The sequence below is a fragment of the Dermacentor andersoni genome, chromosome 9 (assembly GCF_023375885.2).
Source record: "Dermacentor andersoni chromosome 9, qqDerAnde1_hic_scaffold, whole genome shotgun sequence".
NCBI lineage: Eukaryota > Metazoa > Arthropoda > Arachnida > Ixodida > Ixodidae > Dermacentor > Dermacentor andersoni.
Genome location: NC_092822.1, coordinates 22,431,260 through 22,450,710, shown reverse-complemented (window position 1 = coordinate 22,450,710; position 19,451 = coordinate 22,431,260). Strand labels below are relative to the sequence as shown.

Genomic DNA, 19,451 nt, shown 5'->3' with positions numbered 1-19,451 from the left:
CGAGCAGAATGGAGAAGAGCTAGACGACAAATGCCACCAGTAGGGGCATAATGCCTGCCTGTTGTAGGGAAAAAAAAAACGTGAATAAGAGAGAAGATAAGCCAAGTAGAACCAACCAGTACAACCAGTACAACGGAAAACCAACATCCAAGTTGGAACAGAAACAGACATTCAGACCCCCCCCCAAAAAAAGGGAAAAGGAAACATTGCAAACATGTTCATACAAGTGTTCTTTAAATGAAGCTGATGTATTCAAATTAAAGCTTCGTTGGTGACAAAGAAAGCAACTCACATGGTTCCTCAGGCGCTCCTGAAGAGCTGAAATCTGAGCTTCACGTGCCTCATTGGCATTCTCGATCTTTTTCTGGATGGTTGCAAGCATCTCCTGCGTCTGAGCATCCAGAGACTTGCGGACCTCCTCCACTCGGCTAACCTGCACATCAGAAAATAAAATTCGCATATTACAGCGATTCTTCCAGCATCAAATGCATTTAGTGTGACAAGCAGCAGCTCTTCATGGCAGACACTGTCACAGTATCAAAAAACCCACTCGTTCTATGCAATGTACACACCGTCGTGCAAGTCGCAACCGTGTTGTTTTCGATTCCGAAGATATGCAAGTACTGCTTCTCTCAGAACACACAGCAAGTTTGTGAAGCGAAATGCCCTGAAGGATGCAGTTACGTCACTGACATGAAAGGTTTGTCTTGCACGTGCCGCAACTGCTTGTCAACAGTGATGACAAGATGTGAATTACATCATGCTGCTGCACTGAGATTGGTCAAATGCACCGCCTTGGCGAAAATTGTCACGAAGTCCAAATCACACAATGCATTTGTGTGACCAATCTATGGACAAATTTAGGCCCCAAAGTTAGATTTCCGGACACGCTACCTGATCATGAAGGCAGTCAGTCATGTTGGATATTCCACTGGCTTGGCAAGGCTTGGCTCCCAGTCGCCCGCTTTATAGCCTCCGAGATTAGGGGGCGCACATTACCAATGCAGAGCGCGGACCATGGTGGCAGAATATGAGGGGTCGCCAAACGGTGCCACTTCACCAATTCATTAAACATTAGACGACGGCTCTAGAGTTGCCGCCGCTTTGCACAAGGTGGCAGCAGGGGTAGCCTGTGCTCATTTCTCTGCTGGCGTTGCAAGCATTCAAACTGTATTTTTACATCTCTGAATTCGAGAAAGATCTTCGCGTCATAGTGCCATACACCAGAAAGGTCTTGAACAACATTGAATGGTTACCGTTGTTTAAAACGAACTTTTCACATGGATTTACACTTGCAGTGTGACTTCAGACGCTGCATTTATTTCTTGTTTATTTGATTGTTCTATTTCTTTGTTTTGCTGGATACAGATTGGTTCCTAGAATTATATGGCGACTAATGTATCATTGCCAAATGAATCATGTTTGAAGCTGTCTTTTTGATGTGTTCACGATCACACGTTTCTTCTTCCCCATTACAATAAAAAAAATATTTTTATGGGCAATTAGGTACAATCGACAATGTGGTTGATAAGCACACCATTTGCATTTACATGCTCAGATTGCAAGGAAACAGCTATGGCTAATTTGATGCACTACTATATATCAATAAGTGTGTGCCGTATGCAAAATAAAAGAAATCTGAAAGAGGAGGACAAGACTGAAAAACTAGGGAGGTTATCAAAACTGGTTTGAACTTGGTGCTTTACAACAAAAGGCGCAGGAGATGTTCATGTAATTTCCTACGCCGTCATGGTGCATTTTACTGCACACTGCAACTTTGAAAGAGTATTCACTTTCTAACACAGCATAATTGTATTCACAATTGACAATAAGATTGCTTTGCTCGTTTTATTTTGCAGACTTTTTTTTTTTCTGTTCTTAGGGATGTGAACAATAATTAAAGAATTGGTGACCTCGCTACCACGAAATTTCGTTACAGCCAAGCAATCATAAATTGGCTATGTCCATAAGCCAAATGCTACCCACAATGGCGTGAACACGATTTTTTTTTTTATGCTTTACATTTGCCGGTAATAATATTCATGCTTCCAGAAAAATACACATGCACCCCTGACGGTTAGTGCTTTGTGCAAGTCTTGTCGAGATTACCTGTGCAGATTAGAAATTTTTAAGCTCCACAGAGCCTGATGGCCATCAGACCATCTTTACAAGCTATTAAAAAGTGTTAAAGCCAGAAAGACTTCTATAATAACAACAGCACACTTTTTACAGCACAGCGAAAGATTGCGTTGCACGTTTTTGAGCTCTTAAAACCCTTTTCGCCATTTGGCAACCACTGTAGAAGCTTGAGAGATGCGGCGATGTGCTTGTGACACTCCGTTTGACCATATCTCCTATTCTACCACCGTGGCACACATTATCCTCCGGTGTCAGATGCCATGCTCTAGTTGCGATGCCTAAAGCGCTGAAAATTTTTCACAGCTTGATTTTAGAAAATCTTCCCTTATTCCAACTCATGTTCAGGGGCGCAATCCACCATTCCAAATCTGGTTTTGATACGGTGGACAAGCACAATGCGTAAAGTACCCAAGCACTTAACCATATTTGGTAAAATAGTCATACTGTGCAGGCAAAAAATATTACGCAAGGCAGCTTTCAATCACAAACTAAATCCAGGGTTCATTCAAGCACTACGACCAACACGTTTTGACAGCGCAAAAACAAAAAACGGCCATTAGAGCTGTGGCGACTTTTTATTGCACACGAACAATAAATGTAGGCAAACAAAAGGCTTGGCGACCAAATGTTTACCACAGCTCACAATCTACTATGCTGCTAACCAGCATGAACTGAAGTGACTTGAATTACACCAAGGTTTAGCAACCACATTTGTAGCGACACATGACAAGGTGATCATCAGCAACTGCATGTATGAAACATTCCAAGTTTCCCTGTCACATTTCATTACGTGAGCACAGTACATACAGCGCTATAGTTTTGCATCGGATATCCAAGGGGATGCCTGTCTGTTTGATATAGACAATAATTCAATATATACATGAGTAAGACTGTATTCACTGCATATTTAGAAGTATTGGAGCTGTTACATCAGGGACGAAATTAGGCAATACAATCAACAGTGAACATCACAGCAACGAGCGGTTTGCAGATGACATTGTCCTGTGCAGTAAAGCTGGAGATGACTTGCAACAAATGATCGAGCTCCTTAGCCAACATAGTGTAAGAGTAGGACTAAAGATTTATAAGCGTAAGACAGAGGTAAGACAGAAGTCTGCAGAAGAATAAAAACGGGTAAGGGTGCATACAGCAGGAATTCAGTCATGACTGGCAGCTTACTGGTATCCTTGAAAAGTGTATAATCATTGCATTGTACTGGTGCTAAGCTATCAGGCAAAAACTTATAGAGGTTTGTTGCAGCACAATGAGCTATGCAACTAAGTGTATAAAAAGTTGCAGAATGACAAGCATAGTCGAGGATGATATAGACGATTAGGTGGTGGTTTCAAATTAACGTAGCACGGTGCCAGCTGGCTTAGGACAGGTGTGAGTGGAGCTCTCTGGGAGCGGCCTTCTTCCCGGAGATGAAAAAGGCTGGATGAAACAAAATGAAATAAGATGAAACAAAGCATCAGATAAACGTCGAAGTTGTGTGACAGCTTCCCAAAAGACGTGGAGAGATTTGCTGATGGGGACACTTTCAGATTAGTGCTACTGGTTAAAAGAGGCCCTGCAACGAGCCTGGAAAACTTGTTGTGCAGCATCAACACCATCGCCTCAATGCGGCAATTTTTTTTGACAGGACATGACGTCAAGGAATGGCCCTGTGACCATTGGTTAAAAATGCAATGCGAGAATCATGTTTGCACTATATCTGCAAGTACTGCGAGAAAAGCTACAGCATTGCTTTTTGCCACCACTTTAGGTAACCCACAGCTATGGGAGAGGTGTTAAAACCATGGGAACAACACATCACTTGCTGAGCACTTTGGCACACACACCAAGCCAAGGGCTTCCTGGCAGAAGCTGTTGTAGCCATAAATGTGGTGCCATGGCCTCCAGAGATTAGACCGCACGCCCTCAACCGCAGGGGCCATGGGAACACAACCAACAGGCTGAGCAACTGTGGAGCACAGACTTACGCTAATGCCCTGCTGCTATTGGGTTCACAACACGACATCATGGGAGAGTGAAATGTAGCACCTGGAGTGGGGAAAATTTGAGTGGAGGGCAACTCATTTTGCTTGTAGATTGAATTCTCTCTGACCAGTATCTTAGCTTGTGTGGGGCAACTCTCATCATTCCTTTTGCTCTGTGTTCTACGGCATCCTGAGAATGGACCTAGGGTAAATGTGGTCACCTGAAAGAAGTGTTGCTGGGCCCTTTTATTGCTGTGAGGCGTACTTCGATGTTGTAGAGCCCCCAGGATTAGCCTACGTCACAAAGCACGATAAAAACCTCGCAAGGACACAATGTGGACTGGTGCCATGATTGGCCATTTACATGGTCAGCCAGCCATCTATGCAAAGCATGGCGAGAGGGATCCCAGAAGAAAAGCTCCACTAAAATCTTCAGATATGCACAGCTGCCCGCCTGCAACTTACATGTTCACGTTGCTTCTCCTGAATGGACTTGATGTGTGCCTCGCGATTCTCCTTGAAGGTCTCAATTTTCTTCTCGTAGTTTTGCCGAGCGCTCTCCTGGAACTCCTCGGTGAGGCCTTCCTTCTTCTGGTTCACCTCAGCCAGTCGGCTCAGCTTTTCGTTCAGCTGGTTCAGCTTCATCGCCTCCAAAGACTGCAAAGTGGCCACAAGAAGCAATGGAATGTGTTGCAGGCAAAAGGCGCATGTTTTGTAAGCAAACAAGCAGAGGAAAAACAAGTAGAGTAGACGGCAATTTAGAAACTCTTTGTCTGCACAAATGTTCATGTCTGAAATATACAAGTAGATGCAGCATGAAATGCACACATAAAATGTGCACACAAGCAGTTGGAACAGTAAATACCGATAAGTGCAGCACATTGTTGCAAGATCAGCAACTTTTTCAGAGACACAGTCGTTGCCGATGTCACCTGTTTCAGGAACTTGCCTGTATGAACTTGCTAGAAGCAAGTACCGCTTTTGTGTTTTTTCACCACCAGAAGACTTCCAACAGAAGGTTCAGTGACCCAAAAGCAAAACATACTCGCAAAAGGTATTTTTTCATAAACTTTGGCAAGTATGCGTAGGCCTGGCGCACAAGGTTTCTTCAGTGCGTGGGACTGAATAATTCTATTCAAACTCCTCCTTCTCAAACTTCCAAGAGTGGTGCAAGCTGTATTTCGCTTATGTTATCACCACAATCGGCCAGTCGTGAGTGGCAAGTGGTAACAGAATAGACTACCAAAATTTCGTGAATGGGCACATGTCCTCACCTGGCGCCTTTCCTCAGCCTCCTTAAGCTTCTTCTCAATGTCCTCGGCTGAAATGCTCTTGGGCGGACTAGTGCTGGGCTTACGGAGCGGCAAGTCCATGCAGGGGTCGGCCAGCACCAGGTCGTATTTGAGCCCACCCTTGCTCTGCTCGGTGCAGCGCACCTCTGTCGCTGTAACGCAGCATGCAAGAGAGATGCTCCGTCAGGGAAGCACACATGGCCGTGCATCGAGGAACCAAGTTCCAATGTTCCACACAGAACGACTGCAAAGCCACAACTTCAGCAGCACACTGTATGACCGCTCAAGTCACGTTCCCACAAATGTCAATGCATTCACAAAATGCAAGATTGACAGAATGTTTCCACACTCCTCGGGTAATTTTAGAAAAAGATTCATTAACAATGCAGCTGCTAAACATAAGGATCGTATCAAGAGAGAATAGCCATTCACAAATAAGGCAAGATGAACTTTTTTTCACGGTGCAACATACAAATGTGTGCAATGTCATCTGGAGCTCTGAAGCATTCAGTGATTTATGGCGTTTAATGTCACAAAGCTACACTGCAGCTCTAGTGGAGGCCATAGTGGAGGGCTCCAAATTAATTTCACGGGGTTCCTTAGCACGCACCCAAAGCACAGTACATGAGCGCTGCTGCATTTTGAAGCATTTAAAATTAACACTTGTGGAAAGGCGTAGTTCCAGTGCATGTGCACACAACCACCTGATCTCTGTTCTCATTTTTCTTAATGAACCACAACTGCATCCCTTGACCGCTGTATCTATTATGCAGAAGTTATGCTCACTTCAATTTTTTACACAGTTCTTACTGGTTTCATTCCACAACTTTGGGTGCTAATGAAAAAGGTACAGGCCTAATTAAAAATTTCCAGGCCACCAGTCACACAATGAGTGCTACTTCTGCCAGAACAAAATGAGCCCCACTGCACAGACTTGGGCAAGAAGTCTCACACACTGTTGCCTCAGAACTTAAGTTTACTTTCACTTCATTGGAGAATAGACCCATTTATTAATTATCACATTAAGGTTTCATTAAGAAAGCCACGCCTACATATTCCACGTCATAACACAAGCAAACTCTGCATGTACACCATTTGCAGAAAATGACTACACTACAATTTGTTTAGCAAACCACCTTAGAGAAAAGCTTGCTTTAAAAGTAGGAAAAGGGTAATTCTAAGCCCTGGCCTATTGCAATTTCAAGTTGACACTGTTCTTTGTTCAACTAACATATTTCTGTTCAATAGATCACGTCCAGCTAACCCATCTGCTTTTCACCAATGCTCATTTTGCTTCTGTCGTTTTGACTGAATAAGGGTCATTCGAAACTGTGCAGGCAATAATGGACAAATAAGCACACAGCCAAAGACACCTCTGACATCACGATACAACACACTATTTGATCCTTTAAATATTTGAACTAAAAGCATACAAAGATCAGACTTCAGCGATGTGCACCTCAACTGCACTGTTTGTAAAAAGCTCCGCTAAAGAACTTCTAGGCGAACCGTTCACTTAGACCCGTACTTCTTTCTCTGCTGTCAAAGAGCACAATGAGAAGACAATATTCAGGAAGAGCAAACAGGCCCAAACCATCCCTTCTCTTGTGCAAACTTTAATGGTACACTATTACAATGCGCAAAGACACCTCCGTCTTAACTGCTTTGTTTTGTTGTCATACAACGCTCAACTTAAATCTTTTCACCACTGTCCCAATCACATTTGCCCATATGGCATGGAAGCATGCCAGAGTGTTCGTAGCCCCCAAACCAAACAATGCTCCTCTGTCGCAACCGTCTGCAGAGCAGACAACCGCGCGCAAAAAGAAGAAATGCTCCTCGGCAGAGGACCCGGAAGCGTGGCACCCACAATAGCCAGCCCATGGTCCGAACACCGACCCAACGATGATCACAGACGGGTTGGTGCCCTTTCACACAAGATACGAAAGAAGTACAGGAGGGGGGCGAGGACTGGCAGGGAGAGGGGTGTCTCGGCATCGGAGCCCTCGCCACCATCGATCCAAGTCGACGACCGGGGCTCGGTGGCGGGCTGGCCCGTGTGGCTGGCTCTCCGTGACTCATCCCGGCGCCGTCGGGACGTCGCCGGCCAGACGGCTGGCGCCAGCGGCAAAGAGAGGCGCGGCAGCAGCGGTAGATGCGCCGGGGCGGCACGCGTACGCCGCGCCGGTCGCCGTGAGCACTGCTCTACACTGCGGCTCGTTCAGATGTTTCTTTTTATTTTCCTTCACAAAAAGCAACAGCGGTGGGTTGAGAGAGGGGGGGGGGGCAGGGGGCAGACGGAGACACCTTTTGGCGTCCCGAACCCAACGCGTTATGGGGTTCTGCGTCACGCTCGTATCGACTGCTGCTGAAAGTGCACCAAAACCGCGACAGTGCTCTCGGCACACCGCGCGGGCGCGCCTTGTCCTGTCGTCTGTCTTGTGTCCGTCGTTTTGCGCCAAAAAAAGTAATTATGGATTCGCACCAACTAGTCCGGCAACGCATTGTGCTGAAATGCCTTGAAAAGAGGCTTCCCTGCCGTAATATTCGCGCTCAGTATGGAGAGCCGTGCGGAAGCTATTGTATCTGCGTTCGACAACTGCAGCGCGCAAAAAAAGAAAAAATGAAAAAGAGAAGTAAGGAAGGGAACGGAAGGGAACGCTACATAATCACTCGAGCAGTCTTCTTCGCCGGCTCTGGAGGCAATATTCGCGCCGCTGCAAGTAATGTGCTCGATTAGCACTGAAGGTACACGAACTGGGTGGCGGCCACAGTGACACGATTTTGCGGTGCGCGACACGAGAACCGGTGGTTGCGATGACGAAAGGCTAAAGAAACAAAACTCCAGCGCAAAATGCAACATCGGGTCTACTTCACAAACTGCGGGGAAATTGCGCGTTTCAAGAAGCACGACGGACAAATCTAAAAAAAACGCAACATAAACGACGCGTCGTCAACGACGACGCTTAGATCGCGAAAGTGAAAAAAAAAAAAGGGGGGGGGGATATCAGGCGCGCACCGGAAGGAGGTGCAATTGTTCGCGACAGACAGGGACAAATGCAGAAGCAAGACATTTGCTTTCGCCAACTCGTCGCGCGGTTCCAGCAGCTGTTTTCCTTCCAACCCGCCCGCAGCGCGTGACTCAGCCAATGCAGCGCGACTGTGCTCCCCGCCGTGACCTCAGACAGCCGCCGCTGATGACCAACCGCCGCGTCGAAGAAAAAGCGCACCGGCGCAACAACCGCGATGTCAATGCCGTAGGCATCACGAGCAAATGACACGCTGCTGCTGTCCCACATAGCAGCGTCCCTCGCGCGCGGACGCACGCCGGAAAAAGCAAAGAAACGGGAGAACCGGCAATCGCGGCGGGGAAGAGTAAGTACGGACGTTACCCGACAATGTCGGAGGCTCACGAGAGGACTACACTACACTCTTAAGTTTGCACCCTCTGGAGCTTATCTTGTACCGCAACGATAACCGTCTCCTGGCTCGCTTGCGTTTCCTTTCTTGAAAGTGGCGAGCGTCGAGTTTTCGTGTCGAGAATGCCGTGTCACGCTGATAACGCGCAAGCCGTTCGTGACTTGGAAGTACCGGGTTGACAGGAAATACGGCAAGACAGATGACGATTATTGCAGTGGGACAAGCCCCAAAAGGTGTAAATTGTAAGAGTAAAATTTACGCCGTTTAAGTGAAAAGGGTGCAAAGCAGTCTGACACCCTCACACCCAGAAAGAGTGTAGATGCCGTAGTTATCGAACCAATTTACACCCTTATTCGCTTTCAAGGGTGTAAATTATTACAGCGGACGCCCACAAAACAAGAGCAAGCACATAATGTGGTGCGCTGTCGACAAAGCAGAGTTTTCTGCAAAAGTTCCTGAACTCGCAGATGACTGTCTGTGCCAACGAAGGGAAATCTGCGGCGGCAGAGCTCCTAAACGTGCTACTGCGCCTAAATCGCCCATCCAGCGTCGATCAGAGCACTTTTTGGTTCCGTGGAACAGGTACTGAACCAGCGTAGCTTCCACGTGCGACGGTTTCGCATTTGCTGCGCCCAGGGCATCCTCTCTGGGAAAGCATGCGGAAGACGTATGCGGGGGGGGGGTGTCTAGAGATAAACGGCTTCGCTGTAAATGCACCCCAGCACGAGGGCGACGGGCAGTGCATGCATTTGGCCAAACTTCCGTCATTCAGCTGCTTCAAACGACGTGACTGCGACTTCCTTAATTCGTAAAGGTCAGATTTCGTTGAAAAATTATAAATTTTCAACGATCACGCATGTGGGACGAATACTAATTGCCTCGCCGTATTGGTTCGGCAGTGTCGAGAATAACGCAGCACCATACACGGGACAGAGACCAAGACGAAACAACACGAGCGCCAACTTGCAACAGAGCGTACACACTGGGAGACCCTCGCTTTGTGAAAACGCCAGACACGCGCACATACGGCAAAAGAAAAGGAATAGAAATTACTTGTGCTAGCCGGCGCCCGTCCGTGTTTTCTATATCGTCCCTTTTCGTTAGCGCCATTCTTCCTAGAGATACTATGGCGACGGCGTCAACACTGGTATAGCCGAGTGCGTTTTTTTTGTTTTAATTAAGGATGCTCTGCGTTGTATTCCTAAACGAGCCAAAGGCTGAACTTCCTCGAGTTTCAAGAGCAGTAACTGAACCGCAAACGGAACAAATGCAAGAAAATACACTGAAATCCATGACGTCCCACTGACGCATCGGCACCGAGATTTCGGTGCGAATTAAAAAAGAAAGAACACACAAAGTTTGGCCTTCAGCCTCTTCCAATCACTACCCGTAACCGTGCAATTAACGAAAACAGCTTTGAAATACTCTCAGTATAAGCTTGTTTAGATTTTTCTTTACACAGTATTCCTTTAACACGATTGGTGGTTACCTAGCAAGCTCGATACCGTGAAGGGGGTGGGGAGGGGAGTCATATGAAGCAGTGAACTATCGCACTGAATAATAGAAGGAAAACAAGCTTGGTTACGACTGCCGTTCAAGCCTATCCAAATATATCACAATGTTGAACACGAAGCACTTATTCGGAGCGTGTAATGTGCACCCAGCTGGAATTAGTCAGAATCCGATTTTATACCCCCAAGATTCGGGAGGGACCCCAGACAAAGCGACGGTGAGTAGCTTTTCGAGTAATACGTGTGTAAAAATGTGTGCAGAGAGGCGATATCCCAGGAAGGTTTTATGCGAGGAATATGCATAAAGACTCGATCATACTCCATACGCTGTGCTCACTGACGTGGCTGCCTCGTAGTGGTCATAAAGGAAGAAAAAAAAACAAAACTTTGCGCGTGTTACCGTAGATAAACCTAGAACCGAGTTGAATCAGGGGGACGCCGGATCGTCGCCGCAGTGCCGTACTCACCCATGAGCATGCCAGTTCGGCGAGGAGGCCGCGTCCTCACCAGCGGCTTCAGAATCATTGGCTGACTCTTGTTGCGGTCTTAGCGAGCAGCGATGAGAGAGAGAAAGAGAGAGAGACCGGAGACACGGACACTCAAAACACGGCACCAAGGAGTACACCACGAGGTCAGACATCAAACAGACGGGGCACACACGAGCAGCGCACGGTGGCGCGATTGAACATTACGTACGCGTCGCGGAAGACGCTTCCTGCACTGCAGGTTATAAGCTTCGCTCGCGTGAACTCGACGCGAGCGGGTCGAGTCGGAAGTCGAGCTGACCCTGCCTCGACGCGACCGCGTTTACGAGCATCTTGGCAAGCGAGTTAACCAAACGTCGGATTGACAGAAACCGCCTCGGAGCTCGTTCGGCCTAGCACGCTAGCGTCGACGCGATCCCGACTACCGGTTTTCGGTCCGACAAGCCAATGCGAACTCAACGCGACTTGACGGGGTTCATGTAAACGTAGCTAGAGTAGTGAGGCAGCGCTAAGCTTACTGGGAGCATCCGCACTGCAATGAACGTCGACAATTGAGGTTTTCCAAAGGACGCAGCACCCGAATAGACCGTTTACGCGGCGCTCCGACAAAAAACATGAACACGAATTAAACAGTGATGCTAGTGCGTATTATCATAATCTAGCCAGGAGTGCAATGCGAGCACATGCTCTGGGATAAATGCTACTCGTTGCTGCAACGTCGTGTCTAGTTCATTCTTTTTTTTTAACGAGCCGGTATGATCAAGGATTACATGGAGGGCGGTTGTTATGATTTAATGAGCAGACAAAGGTTCGGTACTTAGTCTGATCGGACGGAAGTGGCTCTGTAGATGCTCCCGGAATAACTGCCGATCCTTGTCGGGGAAAGAAAAAAAAAATCGGCGCTGTGTATATTTGCATGTCCGTACAACAGATAATTGAGTGCACTGCACTCGTGACGGGTTTAATAAGCAGATGAAATATGAAAACACCGATTAACTGCAAAGCTTATCCAACCGTTAGACAGCGCTGTGCTCAACTACAGCTTCCTGGGAACGAGTCGAGTAAAACTGCTGCAACGCCAATACATTTCTCCGACAGGATATTACGGCACATTACGCGAGTGCTTCGGAGACGTTACGCAACACATGCACACGTAGTCAAATTAACAGGGACACAGTAATCTGAGGAGCAACAACAATGCAAGTACAGCCGACGAAAGGGGCAGGCTGCGTTCAAGGTCATCATGCAATGGTGGGTAGGGAGGCCTTCGACAGCACACACGCAAAAGGAGGGCCCCCACAAAAAGCAAAAGCGACTCCTCACAGTAACGACAAAAAAGCGTGCACGGCCGGCTCCGGGTTGTGTGTGTGTGTGTGCAGACGTGAAAGAGTAAGGGAAGTGAGGGCGAGGGGGAATCAATACATTCGATTGTCCAAAGCCTCGCTCGGCCCGTCGTCTCGTGGGAGCGCTACAATGGATAGGTATAGCTGGGGCGCCGCGGACCTGTACTGTAGAAGCAGCGGCAAGGGCAGCGTACACGCCCGCGGCATTTGGCAACTCCGGGTCGGGGGGAACCACGTCACGGCCCGATCCATACCGCCGACACAAAGGTCCCGCGCACTAGAGTCGCCATGAATCCCGTACGTTTGGTACGGCGCGGCCGTGAACGGAGCAGGCGCAATGTGACGTTTCCATCTGGCGAGACCTAAATGAGGCTCCCCTCGAAGGAACTGTACACGATCTTGGATTGTAGCGCGAAGTGACACGGACACAGACTACAAGCAGACAGGACGCGAAGCAGCCGTCTGCTTCGCGTCCGGCTAGAAGCAGACAGTCTGTGTCCGTGTCACTTCGCGCTACAATCCAAGATCATGTTACCGTACCAACTCGCCCAACTTTCTATCCTTTTGAACTGTACACGGCTGGCGACATGCGGTACGGTGGGGGGTGTCAAAATATTTTTTGGGGCGGAACTGCGAGATCAGAGATAACGCAACGCCGAATTCTCGAGCAACTTGCGACCGCAGCCGTCCGAAACCGTACAACGGGTGTTTTCATCTTTAGCGTGACCGCAAACGTATCGCCTTTTGCGGAGCACCGGGAGACGTAAACGCGAGTTACCTAAAGCCTTTGGAGTTAGCGGGTTGGTGGCGCCACCTGGTAGGTGCAAGTGTTCCAAGCAGATAGAACAGGGACCTATCGTTGCCTTACGCGTTTTGGAATTCAGTTGACATAGTGAAGGAAAATGGAGCAGGGCAAACCACGCAATGCGTAGGGAAGATGATTGGTTACGGAATGGGTGCCAAGGGAAAGCGTAGTCGGGGACGGCAGAGAAATAGGTCGTTCGATGAAATTAAGAAATCTGCAAATTGGGGGGGGGGGGGGGGGGGGGCAGCTGAGGCAAGACGAGAGGAATTGGACATTGCTGGACAGAGACTGTCCTGAAGTACATGAGTAAGCTGATGATGGCGAAACCCGGAGTAAGTATTATACGTATCCAGAGTTAAAAAAAAAAACACGCAGGCAGCTAAAGCACGAACGGGCAGACATCTCGCGCACCAGGTGACGTTTCCTTTTTCCACGTCTAAAGTGCACAGCCGTTCAGACAAGCTCGGTAGCGGGTCTGGAAAAACCGGCCAGGGCGTCTGACGCCGAGACATTTCGCGTGGGCGACCAAGGGTGCAACTGGGAGGGAGGAGCTGGAAACACGCTTTGCGCGGCCATTACAGCATCGTAAGGGGGTGAAGCGAGAAAGAAAAAAAGTCTGATCTCTTCGAGAAAAAGAGTCAGAAAGGAGGTCGTTCACACTGAAAGGACCGGCGCGAAGGCCCTTCTCCTCCTCCCACGGCTCTACATAAACGACTGCGCTATGGCCGCACCGCTGGACGTCGTCTACGGCGGCGGCGACGTCGAACGTTCACACACACGGGTGGGCGAACGAACGACTTCGTGATTTTTTTTGTGTCAAGGCTGCTTCCGAGACGGGAACACGCCGAACGTCGTCTGCGCACCCTACTCGAGTTACTACATTGCAAATGACGATTCGTGCGTTAAGCTCCGTACCACCGTGAGAAGCTCGGCGCGTTTATTATTATGCGCTTTGTGAACAATCTCCGCACCTGACGCTGTCATTATGTATGCACGAAGGGCAGCTCCCAGCGTTCGCACTACAGAACGAACGCCGTCGCGCTTAACGTGGCTGTCACTAATTCTCTTATTGCCGCCTGCCAGTCCAGCAGAAAATTCGAAGCCCACTGCAAAAGAGGCTCCCTTAACTGAGATATCGTTCGCGCGATAGAGAAGGACTGGGCGCCGCTTATCACTCGGCAAAATGAAAAAAAAAAAAAAATGCTACAGAAATCCCGAGAATTGCCAACCAATGAGTAAGCATCCTATTGGCTCGGCTGATACTTCGCTTTCGCTTACTTCTGTTTCTAGCTTATGCATGTCTACCCATCGCTTTTTCCGGAACCATGGAAACGCAGAACTTCTGTAGTATTTCTGTTGTTGCTGATTATGCCTAACCTGCTTGGACTATATCGTAACGTTTCCAAGCACAATTCCATTCCATGCAATCCCGGGGATTATAAGCGTCCTTTGTAAACGAAGTTGTTGAGGTGGAGCAGTGGTACTGTACATCTCTACCTCAGGCACATTAACAGCGGGTTGAACTCCCAATGTGTACGATTATTATAGTTTTTTTGCATTTCAGAGTATCATAAACGTTATAAATATCCCATTTCATTGAATTATTTCGAACTAGGCACACTGAATGTTAGAGGCAGCTCCAGTTCAGCTATGGAGGTGGCAGCGCTAGCTTTTCCCGTTGAATGCTGCAAAGAAATCTTACGAACCTAATAACAGAGGCAATGACCCGCTTCTGAACGCCTTTCCTCTTCTTGCTGTTGATTATCTCCTAGTTCCTGTCTCTGTTTTCGTTGTTCCTTCTGCCGACTACGATTTTTGCGAGTACCGTTTTATACTTTATTGCATCAAATGACTACGTCAAGGCGACGTGATCAGTTTTCTTTCCTTTTTTTATCGACTCTAAGGCTACTAATCATCTACAGTTCCACCATTATAACGTTTAGATGCCTTAACTTGACCTGTAACGCACTCATTTCTCAGTTACAAGGCGTCACGGGACAGACACGGTTTCTCCAGGGCACTTCGCCAAAGAGTGCTTACGCATTAAAACGGGAGTGCGAAACTCTGTAGGTTGCAATAAAGTTGGCACCGGGTCTACAGCGGTCACGGGGCGGGCACACACGATAAGATGTCGGGGACGTCTGTTTACCCAACGTGAGCTTCAAATCCACGGCCAAGTTCGTAAGGCTGACCAATATGAGAACGACGCAAATTTAGCGAAAGAACGCAGGTGCTAGCGGCTACCCCCGTAGAAGCCCTCGCGGCCTCGACCTGAAAACGGGCTACGAATTTCATCACACACAGGCGTTAGTGCGAACCTACCGCTAATCGGCAACTGATGGCTCAGACTATGCCACTGCACTACACAGGCGTGTGGAAAGGTTACCGCGCCGTCTGCCAGAAGACATTTTCTGCAAAGCCGGGCGACTGGGCAACTTGCCAGAAGGGGGAAAAAAAAAGTTAACGTGTGGTCTACACTCATGCGTCCCCTTTAGCAGTGGACCGAACTGTACAGTGCTACCTGGCGCGATGCGATTCTATGCAGATTGACTGCGACTGTCGGGAGCAAGAAATAATGCCGTGTGTGGTGCAGCTAGCTTTAGCGCTGCCCAGTTTTTGCACGCTAAGCGTAATCCTCCGTTTTGCCAGTCGGTACGATTTTTTTTTTTTTACCGTACGATTGACGTACGCTATGCCGGCGTAGATAAGAACCTCCACTAGTGCCTTTTTTTTTTCTCTCTCGAAAACATCGGATTAGTTTGTCATCGTCTGCTCCACCAAAATAAGCACTTCGCGCGACTCATTTTCAAGCAAGTCATTTCCCGCGCTACATAATGAATGAGCCGCTCATAAATCCCCAAAAAAGAAGCGCACATGCTCAAAGAAGAAACGGCAAGGCTCAAGCATGCGAAGCACACCAACGCGAGAAGTGCCACGCCCAGACGAAGCTGATTCCAGACGGAGGGGAGGATGGGCAATCCCGGCATGCGCCTCTTCCTTATAAGGAAGAGAGGACACCGCTAAGGAGCAACTGACAAGAAACACACATGCCAAAGCTTGAAGCGAGCAGACGGGGGCGCACCAAAAATAAAGAGAAAATAAGAACATGCCAGGCCTCGCAGGCACACAGCAGAGGCAAGGGCTCAGATCAAGGGCACTCAATACACAGACTCCTCGAAACGATGGCACACGCACACAAAAATAGCGAAATAAACCCAGAAAAGAGGAGGAGGCCCGGTGTATGACTCACCGAGAGTGGGTGCGCTCCTGCACGTGTTACAGAAGCAGCGCAGCAGAGCTTCCTTCACGAGCTCGCTGACAATAGTCGTCGGGGAACCGAAGATCACCATCGCGAAGCCGTTCACTCAGAGCTTTCGGCGATCGTCGCGAGTTTTGTTGGAGAGTTTCTAAAAGGCGCGAGCGGCGACCGCGACCAGCAGCGTCTAATGACTATGCGTCAAACAACAAAGCTTCGACGAGAGCTTGGATATCGTCGCTTGCTGCAAAGGAGAGGTCGAGGTCGTAAACTTTTGGGGACCAGAGCGATAGCGCAAGCGGCTGCAGTACAGAAAGGTAACAAGAATCGGCTAAATTGCACGAAACTACCGAGAACTAACTTCGAGGACGGGGTCTCTAAAGCCTTCTTTCCTTACGAAGAACTGCACAAATGGAGATGCAGAGCTAGTAGCAGATCCGAGCGGCTAAGAACGGCGGGCTGAAGAAGGTAACACCGAGCAGTTTGGGTTACTCCAATGCAAGTAAAAAGGCTGCTCCCTTCGGATAACGCCCGATCGGCTACAAACCGCGCCCCTGTGTCCGTATCTATCACCGCCGCGTCGTCTCTGGCAATCCCCAATCAACGACGACCTCACCGCAGACGCTTCTTCCCCCGACGGATCCCGACGCGACGCTGGCTTCGCGGGGAAAGGGAGGAACGGCGCCGAGGGAAAAAGCGAAAGGGGGCAGTCGGGATTGGGGAATAACAGGCGCAGGCGCCGGTTCGCCTGGTAGGCGAACCGGCGCCGCCTGCCGGGCGGAAACAGCACTAGCACAGAGCGCCGCACCCGGAGGCAAGTCGCGGGCTTTCGAAGAACAGACTAATCCCGAGCGCGCCAAAGAAAGGCTTCGTTATGAAATCAGGAGTGAAACACGGGCAAGGGTTGGCAGACGTCTGCCAGAGCAACCGAAAAAAAAAAAAAAAAACATTGGCAGCCTAACCGTACAGCAAATTACACCGCCGCTAACGAAATATAAAAAAAAATTCGGGGTCAATTTACCTACCGCTAATTGTAACAGTAGTCATAGCAGGCTCATAAGCTTGAGATATACGTGTATATACATGTGCGTGTGTGTGTGTGTGTGTACAGTGACGTCAGATCCAACGCAGACACTGGAATGTACGTGGAGAGACGCTTTCGTAATGCGGCTATTTAGGTTCTGTAAAACGGTTCCATCTTTCACCCCACACTTTACAAAAGCATGGCGATTAGTGGGCCCTCATCAAAGTATGTCAGCGGCTCAGTTCTTGCGACGCGCGCGGGAGACGTCTCAGACAGCTGCGCGCATGCTTCACGGGCCTACCTTGCACGCTCAATCAAAGTAAGGCGTCTCAACCTCGCATCTCACAAACTTGCGATTTCGTGCACACTGCGATTTGCGTGGTACGTTACTGCGACGTCTGCTCGGCGATACGCCGAGAGCAGACGACACGGATGCGCACATCTTCCGAGGCATTTCGCCCTTCCTATTGGCTAATGAGTCCCGCAGCTTCGGCAGTGCTGCAAGGAACTAGCGAGAGACTTCTCCGGCCAGCACAACTTCGTCCGGGATGTCAGCATCGGAGCACAGGCGCTCCGTGTCAAATTTGATACCGTTCGGTGCGTCTTGTGTCGTGCACCGGCGAATGTGGACGCATGGATACCGCGCGGCCGTCGCCTTTGTCATGCGATCTTCGGAGTATCCGTGTTCGCCTCTGCCGAATAGCCAGGCGAGCGGAATCGGCAAGGACAGAGCGGTCAGCAACGATGCACGAAAGGAAAAATACAGGTTCGAGCTAGGAGGCCGAAGAACTTGCAACGAGTGTACCAGTAACACCCAGCTTTGTTCACTTTCTAACTGAAACGATTTCCCGGATTCCACGACAGGAGTGAGCGGGACCAATTTTCGCGAAAGGCCAGCGGATTGATTCCCGATTTGTACCTTGCTAATAACTCAAATGTAAATATTTTAACCGCTCACTACTCGCACCACGCGGCACGGCAAAGCAGCCTCAACGACTGGGGTTCAGACTGACGGGCGCAGTCGTCGAAAGGTGCGATTCTTACGGCGGGCCACTGGTCTCGTTTCGCTTACGTATCACAAGATTTTTTTAATAGTCTAAAGTTATCAGGTATAACGTCCGAAAACCACATATCGAGTTATAAAGGTAGTGGAGTGGAGGACTCCAAATTATCTCTGACCAATTGGGGCTTCTTTAGCGTGCAGTCAACTACAAGTATAGAGGCCGTGTATTTTTGTTTTTATTTTTTTCGAATTCGCCCTTACACCGGATTTCGCTCGTCGTGGACGGGGACCGAACCCCGGACCTCGTACTCGGCAACATAGCGCTCAAGTCAGTGGGGCCAGCGCGATGGGTCCCAGAGAACGTCCTACCATACCCAGGCCATCACCCAACTCGAACACAACACCAACAAATCACTCAGCTCGGCCACAGTAAAGAAAGAGAGAGAGAGAGAGAGAAAGCGTTAGCGTTTGTAAAGTAGTTTACGGGCATTAATATTAGCACAGCGGCACGCGATGATACAAACAACGCGCAGGTCCGCGGGTTCGCACAAACGCGAGCGTCGGTCGGGCGACGGTTCCTTCGTTATCCCAATGGTTCCATTCACCCCAGCAGGGGAGGGCGGGAGGAAGGGGGCGTCGCCGCCAACCGCGAAAGCGATGGGACAACATAACACACGCCCGAGGCGCCGCGGCGCTCCAAGCAGCCCGGGGTTATAACAGCGCAGAGGGTGATCCTAATTAACCTAACGACGATGGGCCCAGGAGAGGAGAGGCACATCACGCACGCTCCCCATCCACCAACAAAACCCAACCAACCAACCGGGTCCCCATCTGGATTTCGTAACCGCTACACGGAATCGACTTTCCATTTCCCCCCTCCACCACCCCCGCCACCTCGGCCAACGGCCGCCGCAAGTCCCGTCGATGCGCGCTCAAATGTGGCGGCATATCGCAGGCGCGTCAGACGTCCGTCAAATTACGTGCAGTGCGCAGCGAGCCCGTTAAGCGCCACCTTTTCATATGCGCGCGAGAACGCGACCGACGCGCCGCAGCGGCGCGCGCGGGAAAACGAGGCGACAAATACGAAAGTACTTATATGACGAGGGGTGCCCGCCTGTGCTCAAAGATTATTGATCATTAAAAAAAAAAAAAACACGCCAACTCCAGCAACCGCTTTTCGTTACAAAGAGCGTT

The 19,451-nt window shown here is 49.2% G+C and overlaps 1 protein-coding gene across 2 annotated transcripts in view; it reads right to left on the bottom strand.

The window, feature by feature from the left end:
• Positions 1 to 19,451, bottom strand: part of LOC126527255 (uncharacterized) — a 30,990-nt gene that overhangs the window by 7,033 nt on the left and 4,506 nt on the right. Inside the window, exons 1-5 of one of the 2 annotated variants that reach the window (XM_055068633.2) lie at positions 16,225 to 16,885; positions 10,809 to 10,886; positions 5,393 to 5,562; positions 4,584 to 4,775; positions 293 to 433 (exon numbers count right to left, since the gene is read on the bottom strand). In XM_055068633.2, the coding sequence (XP_054924608.1) occupies positions 293 to 433; positions 4,584 to 4,775; positions 5,393 to 5,562; positions 10,809 to 10,886; positions 16,225 to 16,324 (681 nt within the window). In that variant the 5' untranslated portion in view covers positions 16,325 to 16,885. Of the gene's footprint in view, positions 1 to 292; positions 434 to 4,583; positions 4,776 to 5,392; positions 5,563 to 10,808; positions 10,887 to 16,224; positions 16,886 to 19,451 lie in introns of those variants that run through there. The other variant, XM_055068634.1, reaches the window with a different exon arrangement.